General features: G+C 49.6%; 2 protein-coding genes across 3 annotated transcripts; one reads left to right on the forward strand and one right to left on the reverse strand.

Moving 5' to 3' along the window:
• Nucleotides 1–66: 66 nt before the first annotated feature.
• TMEM140 (transmembrane protein 140) lies at nt 67–14265 on the forward strand. The gene is made up of 2 exons (XM_014560411.2): nt 67–239; nt 12763–14265. The coding sequence occupies exon 2, from the start codon at nt 12794–12796 to the stop codon at nt 13352–13354; it is 561 nt and encodes a 186-aa protein (XP_014415897.1). The 5' UTR covers nt 67–239; nt 12763–12793; the 3' UTR covers nt 13355–14265.
• Nucleotides 14149–18763, reverse strand: CYREN (cell cycle regulator of NHEJ). Of its 2 annotated transcripts, none has more exons than XM_032483425.1 (4): nt 18606–18763; nt 17061–17320; nt 16008–16083; nt 14149–15178 (listed from the first exon to the last, which is right to left on the reverse strand). In XM_032483425.1, exons 2-4 carry the CDS (start codon nt 17195–17197, stop codon nt 14945–14947), a joined length of 447 nt encoding a protein of 148 aa, XP_032339316.1. In that variant the 5' UTR covers nt 17198–17320; nt 18606–18763; the 3' UTR covers nt 14149–14944. The 2 variants fall into 2 exon arrangements, with proteins under 2 accessions (XP_032339316.1, XP_032339315.1); XM_032483424.1 differs by having other exon boundaries at nt 14149–15181.
• Between the last annotated feature and the right edge of the window lie 303 nt (nt 18764–19066).

Genomic DNA, 19066 nt, shown 5'->3' on the forward strand with positions numbered 1-19066 from the left:
GAAAGTGAAATCAGGGGGTGGTGTCATCAGCAGAAATGTGCCAAAGTTCAGAGAGCTGTTTACTGCGCCTGCCAGCCGGTCATAAGCTCAGGGCTGCATCGAGCTGCTGTTCCCCTCTCCACCCGCCTTGATTCTGGAGCCTGACATTATTAGGAAGCCAGCAAGAAAGACAGATCAACCGAACCTGATTCCCTGCTCCTCCTCTATGAGTGTTTTGCGGGTTCTGCATCTTCTTTTTTGTAAGTACCTACCCTGCATGCCCCACAGCTCCCCGACGCCTGCCCCTCTGTAAGACAGGTTTGTTTTCCTCTCAGACTGCATTCTAGCAATAATGGGCTCAGGGAAAGGACTGGAAGTCAGGCTCTGGGACCCCCACCCCCAGGTATGACCCACTCCCGTGTGCCCTGCTGTCCTCCCCTCTCCTCCCTTCAGCATCACCCTGTGTGCCTCTGGCCTCAAAGATGGTGAGGTAGTGCCAGGATAACTGGTTAGTAATGCAGGGGAGAACCACGGGCAGCAGGGTTTTGCGTTTTGCACCTGTATGCATATGAAGAAATAGGCGGCCAAACAAAAGCAGATCACTGACTCGCGGTAGCTAAACTGTTACTCAAAGGTAGTTACAGAAACACTTGTCCTTAAAATACGCACTGGGGGTTAGGACTGTCAGAAGGAACTGTGTTCTTGACTCAGAAGACAGCAGGGTCTAGGAGCTTTTCAGACCCTATGTTATGGGACTATATTGCTTCTCACACCTTGATGGAAATTCATGGTAGGATTTTAGTTCTGTTGGTGCAGATCTTAAAAGATGTTTTTTTAATATGGGCTGTTTCCCTAATAATTTCCAGTGTAGCTTCTTCACCTGTAAAATCAAAGGCTTCTTTGGGAAAAGATAAATAGAAGCATACATGTGATTCTGTCTTTCCTTCCTCGCTCATGACAACTGAAGTACATTTTCCAGAATCTTCTTCCTAAACCTCATCTCTCCCAAAGTCCCAAATCCAAGAATCAGTTCATATGACATTCTCCTTTTGATTCTGCACAGTCCCCTTTCTCAGTACTCTTTCTGGCTACCCCTCTGCTTTATCTAACTACTAAGACTGTTTACCAAATTTCACTTTTATGTAAACAGAACACATGATTCTGGACATATTTTTAATGCAAAAAGAACACTCGCCCATAAAGCCCAGAGATACCAGGGCTAACATTAACATTTTAGAACATTTATTTTATTTAGTCTCTTTCTTGCAGTCACACTATATAGTGTGACTGTAGATCTGGTTTTTCTAAAAGCTGCATAGAGTTTTACTATCTTGATATGTCATAATTTAATCCTAATGTTGGGCATTCAAGTTGCTTCTCATTTTTTGCCAAAGTAATACTGTGATGAACATTCCTGTACATAAATCATCAACTGCATTTCTGATTGCTGCCTTAAGGTAGATTCATAAGTGGAATTACTTGGCCAAAAGATATGATGATTTTTAGGGGGTTTAGTGCCTTTTGCCATATTGCCTCCCAGAAAGTTTTCACAGCCAACATCATTGTATGAAAATGCCAGTTTTACTGCACTCTTGGTATCAAGTGTTTTTACCTGCAGTTCTGATAGGAAAACTCATAGGTTATTTACTTGGCATATCTTTGATTACTTTACAGAAGGTATAGACTTTTTTCATGTTAGTTGATGTGATATAGGATTTATAATAAGAAATGTATGTTTAGTCTTTATCCTCATTTCTGTCACAGAGCTCCTAAAACCCTTGGAATTAGTCCTAAGTGACAATAGAGGCAAAGGTGTCTTTTTTAATCATTACAAGCCCCTTTCAGCCACCTCTGAGTTTATGTTAACAACTGGACTTTTGGAAAGTCCCTAGGGATGGCGGCTGGTTGCCAGGGGAAAGAACCACGTCATTAGAGGGTTGGAACTTTCAGCCCCACCCCCAACCTCCAGGGAGGTGAGTGGCTGGAAACTGAGTTCAATCACCAATGGCCAGTGATTCAATCAACCGTGCAAACCTCCACAAAAGCCCCTACAGTACAGAGTTCAAGAGCTTCTGGGTTGGTGAACAAGTGGAGGTGCTGGGGGTGGGGGAGTGACAGGCCTAGGGTGGGCATGAAAGCTCCACGACCCTTTCCCCCACCATCCTTTGCCCTATGCATCTTCCATTTGGCTCTTCCTGAGTTGTATACTTTTATAATAAACCAGTATTCTAGTCAGTAAACTGTTTTTCTGAGCTCTGTGAGCTGCTCTAGCAAATCAATCAAACCCAAGGAGCGGGGTCACGGGAAACTCCAAATTTCAGCTGGCTGGTCAGAAGCACAAGCGACACCTTAGACAGGATTGGCACTGGGGGATCAGGGGAGGTGGCACTCAGCTTGTGGGACTGAGCCCTTAATCGTGGGATCTGACGCTATCTCTAGGTAGATAATGTTAGAATTAAGTTAAATTGTAGGATATCCAGGTGTCACAGAGAATTCCTTGGTGGGGAAAAACCCTCGCACATTTGGTGTAGGGTACAGATAAGGAAAAAAGAGTTTTTTATAGTTAACTATTTTGCATTCCTTCTTATGTGAAATACCTCTTCATATGCCTCGTCCATTTTTATGGGGTTAATGTTTTTCTTATCTATTTGCATAAACACTTTTTATATTAGGTACATTAATCATTTCATATTTGGTACAGATATTTTCCATGCTCAATAACTTTTAATTTTGTTTTTGTTGTATAGAAATGTATATTTTAAATAGTTAAATCTGCACAATTATTTTCTTTGTAGTTTCAATTTGCTTTTAAGTTCAGAGCAATCTTGCTCATTCATAAATCAAATAGGTACTTGATTCAGTGACTCTAGTCTGCCTTAGGCCTCTTAAAGTGAAATACATCTTCAAGTGAATTGCATCTTAAAGTGAATTAATTAATATAACAAATATCTTAGGAAGTTTAATCTTTAAAGACACAGACAGTCTGTTCTCATAGAAACTGGGATTTTGCATGGCTTTATTCTGTACCCCTAGGCTCACACGGCCTCAGCTTTCTCAACCCTGTCAAATGACAAAACTGAAACAGTTTAGTAACTTACTCATTCCCTCATTCAAGGGAAAATAGTCCCCGGGTCCGGGGAGCACAGCGCCTCACAAGCAGCAGAGCACCCTTCCCAGGGATTCTGGGTAAGAGCGAGCCTCATAGAGCATGAGAAGAGGTAACTCAGAAACAGGGCAGGACTAGCTAGCTAGGAGGTGGGGATGCCTTATAAGCCAGCAGGTCCTGTTTTCTAGGGAAGGTGAGATGACTAAAGCTGCTGGAGGATTGTGGTTGGTGTATGTCAGGTTTCCTTGACTTGTTTTTCATGCAGGCTGACCTGGGTTTACAGCTGTGACCTGGGTCGGGCCACTGGGACCACCTCCATTTTGTGGGTCCCGATACAAGAATTAACTTTATCAGCCCAAACCTAGACTTCAGTAGACTTTGGGAGGGGATCCCCAGATCCCCAGCACTTTTGTCAGGACACAGACCTTTTTGTCCACTTGGCAGCAGTAGGGAGGTGGGGGTTCTAACAGCAAAGACCCTGGCAGAGCAGAGAATGCAAAGGAGTAGCCACCTCGGCCCTTTCCCGCAGCATGCCGCCCACCAGGAAGCGAAAGGCCACGGTTAGCGCCCCACCAAGAGTGACCAGGGAGATTCGCTTTCTGAGGGATGAAGGGGGAGGCCCGTAGCATCTGCTACTCTGTCTCTGATTCACTTTCTTTGAGTTATTTTGTATGTGTTAAGAAGCCATTTCATATGCATTACAAACTCTCAGGTGAGAATAGCATCCTCTTGTGTGAGTGTGAGGGTGAAGTCCTGGAAGACTTAGCCCCTCTTCCATCCAATTCTCAAGACACCTTCTGCAAAATCGAAGGCTTAAGTCTTAGTGGCTGTCCGTATATATATATATATACACTTAGTGACGCTGGGGGCAACTACCTTCAGTAGGTTTACAGCAGGGCTGGGCGCCGCTCCTCTCTCCCAGCCCAGAAACCCTCTGCACTCCCAGCACCGCCACCTGGGACCTAGTGCCTTAGGTTTGGAGGAGCAGAGGCCTGAGCTAACAAAGCATTTGGTTAGGAAATAATCCAAACCTGGCCTTCAAGGCCCTCAAGGACCTGGGTCCACTCACCAGTCCAACTTCGTCCTGTCCCCTCCCCTCAGTCGCTGGGCTGCCACCTGCCCCAGGTCTGTTCCTCTCCCAAACAGGAATTTATAACCACTGCAGTGTCTTCTGGAAGGCTCTCTTCCTGGCTCTTTCACATCCCTCAGGCCTCAAATCAAATATCTCCTTGGCAGACAGGCCTTCCCTGACCCTCTAACTGAGACTCCTACCAGGTTCTCTCCTTCATGTCATCCTGTTTATTTGCTTCCCAAAACTCTTCAAAAATTATAATTATCTTTCTAAAAATACACATTTGGTGTTTGCATCCCCAGCTAGAGCACAAGCTCAACGAAGGCAGGCCAGGCCCCTGGTTTGCCCTGCACGTTACTGATTCCCCGGGGCCTGTGACTCAGTGCATCAGCCAAAATGTGTCATTACTGGAGTCACAAGATGAAACCCTGGCCTGGTCAGTAGAAGGGGGCAGGGCAGGAGAGGGGCGGGGGCAGGACAGTCAAGAGTCACAGCCAAAGGCAGTCACTAGTTTCTGGCACTGTTACTTGTCTTCAGAGTCGGCTTTGCATCCTGTGACTCTTAGCCTCCTGTAAACTGCACTGTGAAGTCCCACCAATAAAAACCAAACGAGGATGGGTCCCAAGGTGCACGCAATTTCTTGTTTTTAAGGGCTTTTTCCCCTCGCCTAAATTTTGTTTGACCTTTGTTCCCAACTGGACCACCTACTTGCTAGCAGGGGTTAATAAGCAACAAAACAACTGAACAAACAGCAAGTTAATATTAACGGAGCCGCTGAGACAGCATTTCCAGCTATTTCAGTAGCTTGCTGGATGTGGAGATGGGGAGACGGTGCTCTGCCTCTATACTGCAGTCTCATGGTGTAGTCATGTTTCTGCTGGCAAAGCTGTTTTTATTTACATGGAAAAATTAAGTAAATCAAAACATCACGCGTCCCATAAACAGGTGGCGCTGGCCTGGCGTCCATGGGGCTCTCTGCCACTGGGGCTGCTGCCACCACCCAAACACATCGTGGCCCCGTTTTTAAAGAACCTGGGCTCATATTTCTGCCAAAGGATATGACACATTTCCCTTTCTTCTTCCCTTTTTATTTTCGTCAGGAGCCACACCCAGACCATGAACACACTCATCCTAACTGTGTTCAGCCAGAGAGATTTTCATCAGGGCTGGTGCCTTCCACTGACAAGTCAGCATCCCACTGGGCTCTCTTCTCCATCGGATTCTATTTCCCTGGCTTTATTCTGCTAATGTTTTCTTCCCTGGGCTTCACTTCTCTGCCCATTTATGCTGCAGTCCCGCCCCTCCGCCTTGACCTTGCTCCTTCCCTCTTCTCCCCCTTCTCCCCAAACCACAGCTTCATCAGCCACGTCACAGCAGGCACCAGTCCATGTACACAGATCAAATTAACTCACTCCAGTCTTACAACAGTCCCAGGAACAGGAGGCAGATGGGTTACAGGTGAGGATGTAGGACGGGCAAACTTGTGACATACCCAAGATCACGCGGCTGTGAGCGACAGAACAGTGGCCAGACCTGAACCCAGGCGGCCTGGCCCTAAGGTCCCCGTTCTTAACACACCTCCCTAACACCATCCTGGAGTCATCAGTGCCAGACACCAGCAAGGCCAGCTTCCTGGAGTTCAGGTCCTCCCGTGAAGCTCAGTTCATGAACTCCAGCACTACTTGTCTCCCCCAGAATTTCACTTCTCTGAGCTTCAGTTTCCTCTCTCTAATAATAGTAATTTAAATAATACTTAGTAATGTTCCACATGCTCTACATAAATTACCTCACTTAATTTCCATAACATCTACAGAACAAGTTCTGTTACCATACCCATTTTGCAGATAAGAAAATGAGTCAGAGAAACATTCAGCAACTAAGGTCATGTAGCTGGTAAATGGCAGGGCTGGAATCTGAACCCACACAGCTTCACAGTCTATGTTCAGAACCACCAGGACACACAGCTTCACAGCCTATGCTCAGAACCACTACTCCACACCGTCACCACCATGCAAGATGAGAATGATGTGAAGTCTGTGCACATCATACTGTTGTGAAGATCAAAGGGGATAAGGCATGGGAAGGGTTAGCCTCAGGAGGCATTTGCTCAGGTTCTTACAGTGATTTCAGCATCCTGCCAGACAGGGCTCACCAGCCACCGGCTGTGTGACCTTGGGGAAGTTACTGAGCCTCGCTAAGCCTGTTTTCTTCTCTGGAAAATGGAGAAAATAAACAGTAAGTCTGCTCTCATAGGGTTGTTCTGAGAACTAAATAATACTCACCAAGTGCTTAGCACAGGGCCTGGCACGGCACAAAGTCAATGCTCAAAAAGATTCTGAGGTCAGTATTTGGTTATGAACAAGCCCTCAATCAAATTAGATTCCTTCTTAGACACCTTCCAGTGATCAAAAAGACTTCTTAAAGCAAGTCCTGCCCTCTGAGGTCCCCTATGGCTTTCTTACATCATTAAGGAAAAGAAAGGCCGGGAGATGAATTTGTAGCTGATAACAACCTAATATCCTACTTGTTTTCTCCTTTGAGCTTCTATTCCATGAAACTTGCAAAATGTGTAGTGTCTGACAGCAGCAAAATGATAACATCCAAGTTTACCAGGCAGTTCTCAAGGCCGTGGCAGTGACTGCTCCGGGTGGCACCAGGTTGGGGGCAGGGAGGTGGGGGGTCAGGAGGAGCTGTGGCCCCTCAACCTCAGCTGTCTCCACAGCTAGAGTCCGTTCTCACCAGTGCTCTCAAAGCGGCCAGCCCCTGAAGCTACAGGTTCACATACATATCTGAGAAAGAGGGGATAACCCTGAGGAAACTTCCATTTAGGAAATGGTAAGAATAAAAATAAACAGAAAAGGATCAGATGGAGGAGAACCGGGACAGACAAAGTAGGCCAAAAAAATAGGGCGGTGTTTAAGAAGCTCTCCGTGCCACAGCTGATGCTCACGCAGCCATTCGTGGGTCATCGGCGGATATTTCCTGAGTGCCCACGATGGGCAAGGTGGCCCTGGGTGTTGGTGATGTAACAGTTAAAGAAAGATTCTGATGGACAGATGACAGAGACAGACAGCCACAGACACAAAACAATGCGTAACGGACAAAAATCCCTGCCCTCGTGGAGTGTACATCCTACTGGGGGCTGTAGGGGGAAGGCAATAAACAGTATGTAGAATGTTGGATGGTGCAAAATGCTACAGAGGGAGAGCAGGAAAGGGGACAGGGAGTGCTGTGGAGGGGCTGTTACAGTCTAAAATGCCAACCAGGGACGGCCTCACTGAGAAAGGGACATCTGAGCAGAGCCCCAAGGGAGGCAGACGTGATAAATGGAAGAGCATTCCAGGCGGGGAATTCCAAGTACCAAGTCCTGAGCATGCCTTAAGTTTCTGGAAAATGCTCAAGAAGCCCAACGTGCAGAAGCTGAGGGAGGGAGTGGAGAGCAAGGATAATGGGAGAAGAGGTCCCAGAGGAGACACGGGCACTAACGGCACTGAGGAATCCTGTGCTCCAAGAAGCAGGGAGATTGCCAAGTTATTGTTAATGTTGTCCGTGGAAAGAGGGCACCCTGGCTGCGAGAGTCACCCTCGGTAAGAAGCTCCAGAACATGTTCACCCCCATGGGGAAGAGCACGCTGTGTTCTTCACTGGTGGAGGAATTCAGATGTTCCAGAGCCGAGTCCCCACCCTCCTGGAGGGGGAGCTCCACTGAAGGGGACACTCTACGGGCACTCACATTCCTCTCCACTGGGCGCACAGAAGGGCTTACTACACACTTCATGAATGACAGAATTTCTGCAGAGGGTGGACGGGCGGTCATCTGACAGGAGAGGTGGGGCAAGGTCGGTGCTCTTTGAGGTTACCCTCCTGACAAAGGTTCAGGCAATGAACTTGGGAAATGGAGAGAAACTAAATAAGCCCCTGCTGTGTATAAAGTATTGTTACTGAATATCATTAGACATTCAGGCAGGAAGAATGCATTCAAAAAACAGGAAGAGGTGGTTTTTTTTTTTTTTTGGTTGGTTTTGTATAAGTCAATGTAGAGAAGGGAGTTTTGTGGGGATCTCAAAAGTTGGGATAAGATGAAAATGTAATATGTGAAGCCATGATTAGAATGGTGACAAATTAGAAGTTATAAATAAGTGTATGATCAATATTTGTATAGAACAGTTACATAATGATTAAGCTGACATATTTTAGCATGTAAGAAAGAAGTGCTTGGGAGCTGGAGGTTGGAGCTACAAACCTCTACGTACAGGAACAAAGGTACGATGGGCAGTCTGTAAAGTCCGTTGTGACTCTGACACTCAAGAGGGCAAATGGTGGGACTTCAGCCATCAGAGGTAACTAAGTGGCAAGAACCAGCTGCCTGCTCAGTCAGCCCTTCTTAAGTGTTCCTTACAGTCAAGGGACAGGAAGACCTATGCTGGGGAAAGCTCTCTGCCCGCCAAGTGTCTTGGACTCAAGGCATGGGCAGCCAGAGGGATTTTCAGTGCATCAGTCTGCCAGAGCTCTGATCCTCCCTCAGACACAACCTCATGAAAGTTTCACTCTGTTAACATGAAAGTGACAGGAACATAATTTAGAAGATTAGGCTATGATGTTTGTGCCTCTATCAGCCACCATCCTATCAGTGAGAGAACTTCAGAGGTGCTTAACCATAAAACGAAAACCAACAAGCAAACTGCCTCAGTCTGAGAATGTTTTTCCTTCTGTTTCTCTAATTGGGAATCTGCTGCCCTGTGCTCTCTGGTGACACAGGTTAAGCCACACACTGGCTTGGAGTCCAGATCTGTGTTTTGGTCCAGAGCCCCTACTGCCGCAAAAGGGTTATGCTCTATGACAACCATTATGATGGCAAAAGGCTAGCAGCCTTTATTTGTAAAGAGCTCATACACATGGACAAACAAAAACTGTAACTGAAAATGTTAACAAGGGAAAAAAAAGGGAACTGACAGCACTCCCCAAGAGTAAAAACAGAGATGGTCAACAAACACTTGAAAAACATTAAACTTTTCTTGTTAAAAAGAAACAGCAATGCTGTGTCATTTTTCATTATCAAAGATGGAAAGACAAGAATATTCAAACAGGGAGGACGATTCTCTTAAACCACCGGTGGAAGGATAGTGATTCACAAACGTAGTCACCATGGCAAATTTATAACATTACAAAAGTGTCATAAAATATAATATATATACCATACATGATGGTACAGCTGTATGTAGCCATTAAAAATAGTGTCTAAGAAACATTTCCAGTGACATAGGGAAATACTAATGCTATGCTTATGTTTACAAAGTGGAGTACAAACATATGTTTATGTGATACCAGCTGTGTATAGAAGGAAATGGGTCGTTGAGTGATTATTTCTAGGACCTGAAGTAATGGATGATTCTTAGTCTTGTCTCCATGCTTTCATGTATTTTTCCAGTTTTCTACAACCAGCATGCATTACATTATTATAAATGGAAAATTTCACCTAAAAACAGCAACAGTGACTCAACAGTCTCCCCTTCTGCCCTCTGAAGGAAGCACAGGCTTATCATCAAAGGGAATTAAAAAGCTCATTGTGGTGAGAATGTGATTACTAGGATTATTAAAAGCCAAAACAAAACAAAACAAAAAACCAGAGCAGGCTCTCAGGAAGGCAGAGGAGAAGAGTGCCACAGAGTTTACCAAACAAATATTTGGAACAGGCACAGTCTGAGCAGGTGCTGGACTAGGAGAAGCAAGAGTGGAAGACCAAAGGGAGCAGGGCCTCACTAGAGAACCCAAGTTCAAGCTCTAAGTCGCACCAGATGGTAGTGTGCCTCCAGGATCAGGCACAGGAGGTGGGACTGCGTTCTAAGTGCATAGAGGAAACCAGGGACTACCATCTCCTCCAGGTGCCTGCTCACAGGCTTCTCAGCTCCAGGTTCATTTTGTTTCATTTCCTATTGAAAACCTCCAAAAGGCCAGTTGAGAGAAAAGAGGAAGTCAGAAACAAAGGGTGCCTGGGGTGCTGCGGCTTAAGGGGCTCATGCCATCTCTTCTGAGAACCCCCAGGAATCTTTTAGAATTAAGCTTAATAATAACGATTTTTTTTTTAGCCACAAGTGTAACAGGCTTGAAAAAGAAGAGAGAATATTTATACAAAGTCACCCCAACTCCCAACATTTTGGTTCCTAGATCGTGGAGGCAAATGAAACCTTATTTCCTATAGCATAATGGTATAAATCAGGGTTCCAGCCCTGGAAATCCATCCTACACCCTGAAAAACCTAAATCCACTAAAAACGCAGATACAGGCTTTTATAAACATTTGTTAATATGCAAAACCATACACATTACACTCCTGTCAGGAATTTTTCTCATCCTGTGGGCCAGACTAGTTAAAACTTCTCAACATAGCAGTCTAGTAACATGTGGACTGAAAACTCCTTTGTTATACCTGATAAATCTTTCTGTAGCATCACTGCTCCAGGAATTTACTAACTACATTCAAACAGGGGTCCTTCAGCCTCTCGGGTTTTCACAAATTCAGGCTCCAAAGATTTTGACCAGTAAGTGCTGCTGAGGAGCAGCCCCCAGGGCCTCCTCTGACCCGGCCCCTAGGAGACGTGGGTAGGTGGTGGCAGCACGGGTTCAGAGGGTCTGTTTCTGTTCTAACAGGCCCCTGCCTCAACTCCAGGCAACGTCCCCCGGTCTCTGCCGAAGGGGTCGCTTAAATCCTTCTTCTCATTATTCACACTGGCTTGGGTCCTTTGAATGAAGCTCCCTGCTGCAGACTGAATGTCTGTCCCCCCAGAAATCGTAACAGTATTTGGAAGTGGGGCCTTTAGGAGAGTAGGACGAGAGCCCTCATTAATGGGATCAGTGCCCTTAAAAAAGAGGCCCCAGAGAGCTCCCTTGTCCCTTCCACCATGTGGAGACACAGCAGACAGCTGACCGCCACAGACCCAGTCAGCCAGCGCCTTGATTTTGGACTTAACAGCCTCCAGAACTGAAATGTTTCTATTGTTTACGAGCTTCCCAAACCACAATAATTTGCTATCAGCCCAAACGGACTGAGACCTCACCCTCTCCCTCAGCCTGTCCCACATCCTGTTCCTCACACTGTGCTGTTTTCCCACATGCAGAACAAACGTGGGGTGAGGTCCAGCAGACCCTCCAGCCAGCTTTGGGAAGGGGAGGGGCTACTCCTCTCCAGGCTCCCTTGAGAAGCTGAACTCCAGGCCACTGACGGCCACCAGTCCCTTTGCTGCCCATACCACTGGCAGCCCTGGCCTGGGGTACTGAGCAGACACCCTCCGTGTTCCACCCATGTTCCCAGGCACTTCAGAATGTAAGTGACTGTTTTGCTCCATACTGGAAAATTTATAAATGCAAAGGCATAGTATGCAGACTACTATTTTAGAGGCCAATTTGGAGATGTCCTCTGATTAAAAATTCAGTGAAAAGGTTTTTCCAAAATGATGAGGCAGGTACATACGATATATACCATACACTATGGAGGGAATACAGTAAGCAAGTTTTCTGTAGACCACTTAAAAATATTCCTTGACTGTAAGTTTAAATATTAAGCCTAAAGAAAAAATCAGATTCCAAACAAGAATCATACCAGCATCTCCTTGATTATCACTTATAATGGTGACAAAGGGAACAAACAGTGAAATGGATAAATCTATGACATGAAACATCATGCAGCCATTACAAGTTTTTGAATATATAACAGCTCTGAAAAATGTTTACAATATTCAGTAAGAAAAGCATTATGTTCCATGGTATGACTATTTAAAAACACACCAGCACATAGGAAAAACCATTAGAAAATGAACAGTGGTTCTGTGTATGTGGTAGAATAAAAGGTTATTTTTATATTTTTTTCTTTTTATAAATATTTCCCAATATTTCTCTAACATGTATTACTGTTGTCAGGGGGGGAAAAATGTAGATGTTTTAAAAGTAATGTGTCTTACGATGTTATTTCATCACCAGGCGGCATCTCGTCTTAACCCAGAGTAGGGCAGGTAAACTCAGAGAGGTCTAGCGCTGGTCCTCCAGACTGGCTCACATTAGAATAAAGGATACAGCTTCTAGAACACACTAGCGCCTGGCCCCAGCCTCAGAAGTTCTGGGTTGACTGGCACGTGGTCAAGCCATGGTCATTCTTACAGGTCACCCAGTGGTGCTAGGGACAGCCACCCTGAGGACCTCAGGTCCCAGGCCTTCAGCCGCTCCCTCCACCTCCAAGCACCAGTAACAGTGAGCCTCTCCCGCACCCTAGTCAAACCCACCCTCAGTAGGGATCCAAGAAACCCCCTCACAATGTTTCCAATGGCCTGTGGTGCTTAAGCCTCAGCAAAGCCTCTGGCCAAAGGGTTACAACATTCCAGGCACTCAGAGCTGCCAGGAGAGCCTTTCCTCCTGAATTCAGCCCAGAGAGGCAGCTGAGGACTTATCCAGTGGCTCCCGCCTGGTGGTCATCTCAGATTTCTTGTTTGGGGTTTGGTTGTTTCGAAGGGCGTTTGCCACAGGTTTTTACGGAATTCCCAAAGGAGACACAAGTTTGAGAAGAAACCAGGAGGGAGAAAGGGAGAGCAGGACACTCACTAGTGTGACTTCCCACAGGCACCGAGGAAGGCGGCCCTGGGAGGAGAAGATGAGCAGCCTAAGGTCAAGGTGGAGTAGCCAGCTGCTGTTCCTGGGCATCGTGGTGCTCACGGTCGTGGTCATCTTCCTACTGTTCTACGCTCTCCTCTGGAAGGCCGGCAACCTCACTGACCTGCCCGACCTCAGGATTGGCTTCTACAATTTCTGCCTCTGGAATGAGGACATTGGCGCCCTACAGTGCCACCAGTTCCCTGAGCTGGAGGCCCTGGGGGTGCCTCGCGTTGGCCTGGCCCTGGCCAGGCTGGGCGTGTATGGGGCCCTGGTCCTCGCCCTCTTTGTCCCCCTGCCCCTCCTTCTGGCCTGGTGCAACAGCAACGAGGGGGAGTGGAGGCTGGCGGTGGGCTTCCTGGCCACGTCCTCTGTGCTGCTGGCCAGCGGCCTGGGCCTCTTCCTCACCTACACGTGGAAGTGGATCAGGCTCTCCCTGCCAGGGCCTGGGTTTCTAGCTCTGGGAGTCGCCCAGGCCTTACTCATCCTCTTGCTTATGGCCACAGCTGTGTTCCCTCACAGGGCAAAGGACAAGAGCAGGCTCGAGAGCTGCTGGTTCTGACTAAAGGCTGCCACAATCGCAAGCGCTCGGTTTGAACTACGTTCAGAGAAGATGCCAGAGAATTCCTGGGCTGGGACATCTTCTCAGCCACTCTGTTTCACAGCTAATGCGGACCTCAAGTTCTAGCAGACTGGGACCCACCGCGGAGTGGGTGGGGTACCCAGCGTCAAGGAGGCCAAGAGGCAGCAAGGGCGTCCAGGGCACCTCCGGCTTCTTAGAGTAGATGTCTGTCCTTCGGGACTCCCAAAGTTCCTACGGACACCCTAAAACCACGCAGCTCATTGTCATGAGAATTTCTGCCTTAATTAACTGATCTGAGCAAGCCATCCGTGCTTTATCCTCAGAACAATGGGGAGATTAGGCTTCCTGTCATGGGGCCAGAGTTCCAGAAGGAGTTGCCAAATGCCAGACTGGAACCCAGTGAAGGTTTATGAAGGAAGACCTCGGTGACCCTGGGGGTTCTGGTTAGTAAGCTCCCCTTCACCATCCGAGGGGGGACACGGTGAGCCCCTCACCCCTGAAACCACTCCCAGAGGCCCAGGAGTGATCTGAGGGACTCACCAAAGACAGAGAACACATGGACACAAAGAGCAGCCTTGGTGGCTTTGAAGGTTCCCCTGGAAAGGCTCCTGGGCCTGTAGCCAGACAGGGGTCAGCTGACAGATGAGCCAAATACGCCAGATCTCCAGTCAGGAGAGGAAGGTGACCGGGACTGAACGGCTCTACATCCATGTAAATGCTGCAGCCCCTCCCTCTGCACCCCTAAACCGGAAAGGATACACGCACAACTCACGTACCGGGGAACTGTGTGTATTTTTCAGCATCCACCTACAGGAAAACCCGTACAGCAAGTGATCACCTCACTCTATGCCTGTCAAAAGCCACACTGAATACAGAGAGAGAAACATGGACTCCGGTGTGATGTCTTGTCCTTAGCATCTCCTTTGGGCTCCTGTCCCACTCTTGCTTTCCAACTGCCTCTGGACCAAGGCCAAGGGCACCAAGTGGAAGAAAGGTAGCAGCTTTGTTTGGTCAGGAGGCTTCCCAATCTGTGCACTGAGCCTCAGGCTCCCAAGCGGAGCCCCACACTGTGGCAGGATGTCTGCCTTCAGGGCTGGACGAGCGAGGGCTCACAGACTGACTGACTGCCTCGTGATGGAAGCTATATTTAAACAGGCTTCCTCCTTAGGGAGACTAAATCACAGAATTCCAGTGTCCTTAGCAGCCATACTTGTTTTTCTTTGAAAATTAAGTTGACTCTTCAGTTCCAGTAAGTTTGACCACCATGACCTCATTTCCCTGGAACCAGGTAACTGAATAAAACAACTGTTGGGATTCCAGACACTCTGAGCAGGGAGAGGGCACAGTGCAGGGAGGAATTCTAATGGGAGCTCATTTTGATTCCTCAATTCCCACGGCCTGGAGCATCTAGGCACTCCTGCTCCAAGATGAACCTGCCTGGCTCAGGGGGGTGTGGAGCTGGGAGCAGAAGCCACAGTTTGAGGGCAGCCCCACTACCACTCCCGGCCAAGAGGGGAAACCCGGCTTCCTTCAGCCGCTCGGAGCAGGATGTGCTGGGAAGTCTATCCCTTAGCTGAAAAATATCTCCCTGACGTATTTTAACGCGTCTTGATCCTCCCCGGGGCTTCCGCTGCAGGCCGGGTCAGAACTCGCAGGCCCTGGAGGAGGGGAACCCGGGGGAAGGCCAATGTCCCCACTGTCCCCGTCCTCACTTCTGTCCTCAGCTGAGCTGGCGGGGGAGAGCTCTGGCTTATCAGCTCCTGCCAGAGGCGGCCGCTCCGAGGGCTTTTCCTGTTTTCGGTCCTGCTGAGTAGAAGAAAAGGCAGGCGAAACAGACAGGTTTGACTTCCCTACCGTGCTGGTTTGTCTGTCAGTGATCTCAACGCATCAGAACACATCCAGAAGCAACCACGAAGCCAGCGTGTGTGACCAGTGGGGCCTGCTCCCCAGTCACAGATGCCCCTACTTTCACCTCCCCTCCCGCCGCCCCTTCCAGACCATGAAGAGATCAGGAACAGCTTGGGAGGGCAGCAGCCAGGGCCTGAGGAACAGCGGCGTAAAAAGAGAAACAGAAGTATGTGGAAAGGTAGGGGGACGGAAGGGACGGAGCACAGGTCACAAAACCTGAGAGTGGGCCTCAGCTCAATCACTTGTTGGCACCAAGTCCCTTATTATAACTAAGGAAGGTCCCTGAGTCTCAGATGGGGACAGGAGTGTATGCAATAGCTGTCAGCAGGTTATCACACGGACTGAATGGGACAGTAACATATGAAAGTCCCTGGTCTGCTCTCAAGGTCTATCTGACTCAGGTGGGCCAGGAAGCCAGGAGACAGCAGTGTCGTGCTCAGAAGTGCGGCGCTCAGAAGTCAACTCACCCAACTGAGCTCCTTCAGAGAACACAACATCTGTCCCCTCCACATGCCACCAGCACAGAGTCACCCAAACAGAAAGGGTGGCTCTCCCTCTCACAGCCGCACCCCCCCAGGTATCCAGCCCCCCATGCCAGGCAGGTGCACACCTCCTGGGCCCCCCACAGCAGGCAGGCCCCTCTTTCATGAGCACTGACCAGGGCCTAGTCTACTTTCGGCCGCCAGGAGTTTCTGCTTATGAGAAAAGACACAGCTGATTTTACCTCAATCAGGATCCCCAGAGCAACGTCCACGATTTCAGCCTCATTCATGCAGTACACAGTCCTCGTGGCAGGAAGTCTGCAAGAAAGGCACGAAGTTACAGGCGGGCACAGGGTCACAGGGAGGAGAGAAGGAGAGCAGCCCTCGCGTCTCTGGGCCCGCCCTCCAGGGATGAGAGCGGCAGCTTCCCCAGGGTGGGAACTGGCTTCCTCATCCTTGTAACCAAGGACTGGCTACACGGGTTCACGGGGCAACACTGGGGGCTTCCTGCCCTTTACCATGTCCCCTAAGAACCTGGAAACAGGGCACAATGGCCAGCTCCGGGGAGTCAAACTGACACACACAGTGGATGCCAGCAGATCAAATGGACCAAGACTTACATGAACCCCTTTGTACACCAAATGCATGAACACAGTAAAGAAGGTCTGGGAAGATCAGAAAGGGAGGCCATGAAGAAAACTTAGAAAAAGGAGAGCCAGAGAGGGATGGGGCACACCTGGGCAGCATCCAGGAGAGGCAAGGGCATCCCCTGCTCCCCAGCAGCCTGGAGACCCCACCCCCACCCCACCCCCGTTACCAACATTCAACCAACTGCCCTACAGCCTCTGATCTCAGGCCGGCCCTGCAACCTGCAGGTTGTCTGGCTGTCCTGAACATCTGCCCAAAGGGAGACTGGACCACCTGGTCCACTCATCTTGCCCACTGGATGAGCACAATTTTTGTGGCAAGTGCAGAGACTGGCATTGTGGACAAGTGGTGTCTGAGAGCTTGGCTGATGTGGGTAACCCAGGATGGGGAGCTGCTCTCTGGGAGGTGATGGCCTGGAGGTGATTCGCCAACAGAGGCAAAAGTGGGCACCTGTCCTGGAGGGAATAGCTTGCTTTGCCGTTTGCAGCCTGTGTACCTCCTAAGAGCTGACTAGAGGTCCATGGACTGAAACGCCCTCACCTCACTGTTCTGCCAAAGCTGGAAGGCCTGGCCCCAGCAGCTTTGATGTCCCAAGTCCCTCCCCACTGCTGACTACCCAGGGGGACCCTGACCAGAAGCTGCCCCACCTTGCTGTGGCTGCCGGCACCACTGCAGTTCTCCTCCTCTTGGGGATCTTCACCTGTGTCGTCCTCTTTTCAACCTCCTGGGCTGTCATCCATGTGGGGAGGACCCTCTTTTTAGTCCCGGCTTCTAAGGCTTCCATCTCTCTAGTCTCTCATGAAGAGGGACCAGGGCCCAAGCTTAGTGACTTCAGGACAGCAAATCCCACTCTCTCATCACACCAGGAATTGCAGGTCTGTCCTGAAGGGGAGTCCAGCTTTAATTCCTACAAAGAACAAAGTCCAGTGAATTCTAAAAAGCTAGAATACATTCAGGCAATCACTGGTCAGGGCAGGCCTGAGGTGAGCTGGGCAATGAGAAGGGCCCAGGAGACTCAGACTCGGGGTTCACAGGGCATGAAGGGGTAGGTGTTGAGTGGACAGGCCGAGGGGCTAGGGAAGAAGCAGCCCAAGTACCCACCTGCAGGGCCCAGGGCCCTCACAGGCAGCCAGGCCCAATTAGAAATGCCTCCAGTAGCCTCTGCACTGAGCCATTCAACATGGGAGAGGGATGAATACCCTCCCAAGAGGGAGGAAGGAAGGAGCCCCCCCCAGATGCTCACTGTGCCCAGCCTATCCCACCCTTAAAACATCTCTCAAAGGATCCTTCCCTCACCTCTCTCAACTCCAGACTTTGCGTTCCCTTTATCTTGGTGTGGTTATAGGAAACCCCAAGGCCATTTTGATTCACAACGAGGTTTCATTGGCCAACACCCCCTTCCTTAATCCAAAAATACTTCTGGCAGGTCAGAATTTAGCCAGAAGCAGGGGTCAGGGCCAGCTGTGCCTGGCTCCCTGATGTGTGGAATCCAGGAGAGCAGGGGCTGTCGCTCCCCAGCCCACCCCCAACTAGCCTCCAGCTCAGCCCCCTCCTCCTAAAGCTCAGGAGCAGGTCTCTACCCTCCACCTGGCAGTAACTCTGACAGCAGCTCAGGACTCCTCTGTGGAAAGGATCTCACTGGAGCAGAGGTTTGACTAGAAAAGGGTCAGCCAAGAATAAGGCGCTCCTCTCTGAATCATAACTGGCTCACTTATTGTTCATGTAGAATGGCTGTTTACAACTTAAGAAAAAAATAAGCAGGACATCATCCTAACCTATCTAGCCAGAGGTCAGAGTTTTGCCAATATTCATTTCTGCCAAAATTCAAGAGGTGGTAACAGTCATTCCCACATCTAATGAGCACTGCTAACCGCCAGGCCCAGGCACAGCGCTGCGGTCGATGTAGATAGACACTGATTTGACCATGAGGTAGATATTATGAAGCCCATTTTACAGATAAAGAACTAAGACTTAGCAATCTGCACAATGTCACAAAAATGTCTGAAAGAGCCGGCCGGGGCTCGCACCCGGGTCCTACAGGCTCGTGTCAGTGGCCCAGCCGCTGAGGCTGGTGAGGGCCCGGGACGCCCCGGCGCGGCCTCGCGGGAAGCCCTGGCCAGCGCTCCCGAGTCTCGGCCACAGCTGCTCTCGGGGACCCCGCGCCGCCCCGGCGCCCCGAGACCAGTGCCAACCTGCAGGAGGGGGAGGGGAGACCGCGGCATCTTCACAGGGCCTCGCCGGCGACCGCCAGCCCTCCGTTCCGGCGCTCCTCCACCCTGGGCTTCCTGCTTCCCGCTTCTTGGCTTTCGGGGAGGGTCCAGGAGGCGGATTCTAGCGATGATAGGGCGCTCAGAGCTCGCCCCGCCCACGGCGTACGCCTCAAGGCGCCCGAGGCTCCAGCGGGTCTCCGCACTTCCGGTTCCCGGCAGCCTGCTCGCGCGGGGGCCCGGGCGCGCCCCCTGCCGGCAGCTCGCGTGATCTGCGCCCCCGCCCGCGAGCCAGAACTGCCGGGCTGATGGCAACGGCCGGCCCCGCTGTCCCGGGTCCTGACAAAGTCTCTCCTTGACCAACTCAGGTCAGGCACCTCTGAACTCTTGTCAACTAGGCCCTGACTTTTGGACTTCCGTGTGCATCTCCACGTTGTTCATTTTTA

Source organism: Camelus ferus, chromosome 7 (assembly GCF_009834535.1).
Source record: "Camelus ferus isolate YT-003-E chromosome 7, BCGSAC_Cfer_1.0, whole genome shotgun sequence".
NCBI lineage: Eukaryota > Metazoa > Chordata > Mammalia > Artiodactyla > Camelidae > Camelus > Camelus ferus.

Coding starts and splice junctions, on each gene's coding strand:
- TMEM140 (XM_014560411.2), top strand. CDS start 12,794: ATGAGCAGCCTAAGGTCAAGGTGGAGTAGCCAGCTGCTGTTCCTGGGC.
- CYREN (XM_032483424.1), bottom strand. CDS start 17,197: ATGGAAGCCTTAGAAGCCGGGACTAAAAAGAGGGTCCTCCCCACATGG. Junction 16,084..17,060: donor GTGCCGGCAGCCACAGCAAG/GTGGGGCAGCTT, acceptor CCTTTCTTGCAG/ACTTCCTGCCACGAGGACTG. Junction 15,182..16,007: donor CTCTGGGGATCCTGATTGAG/GTAAAATCAGCT, acceptor TCTTCTACTCAG/CAGGACCGAAAACAGGAAAA.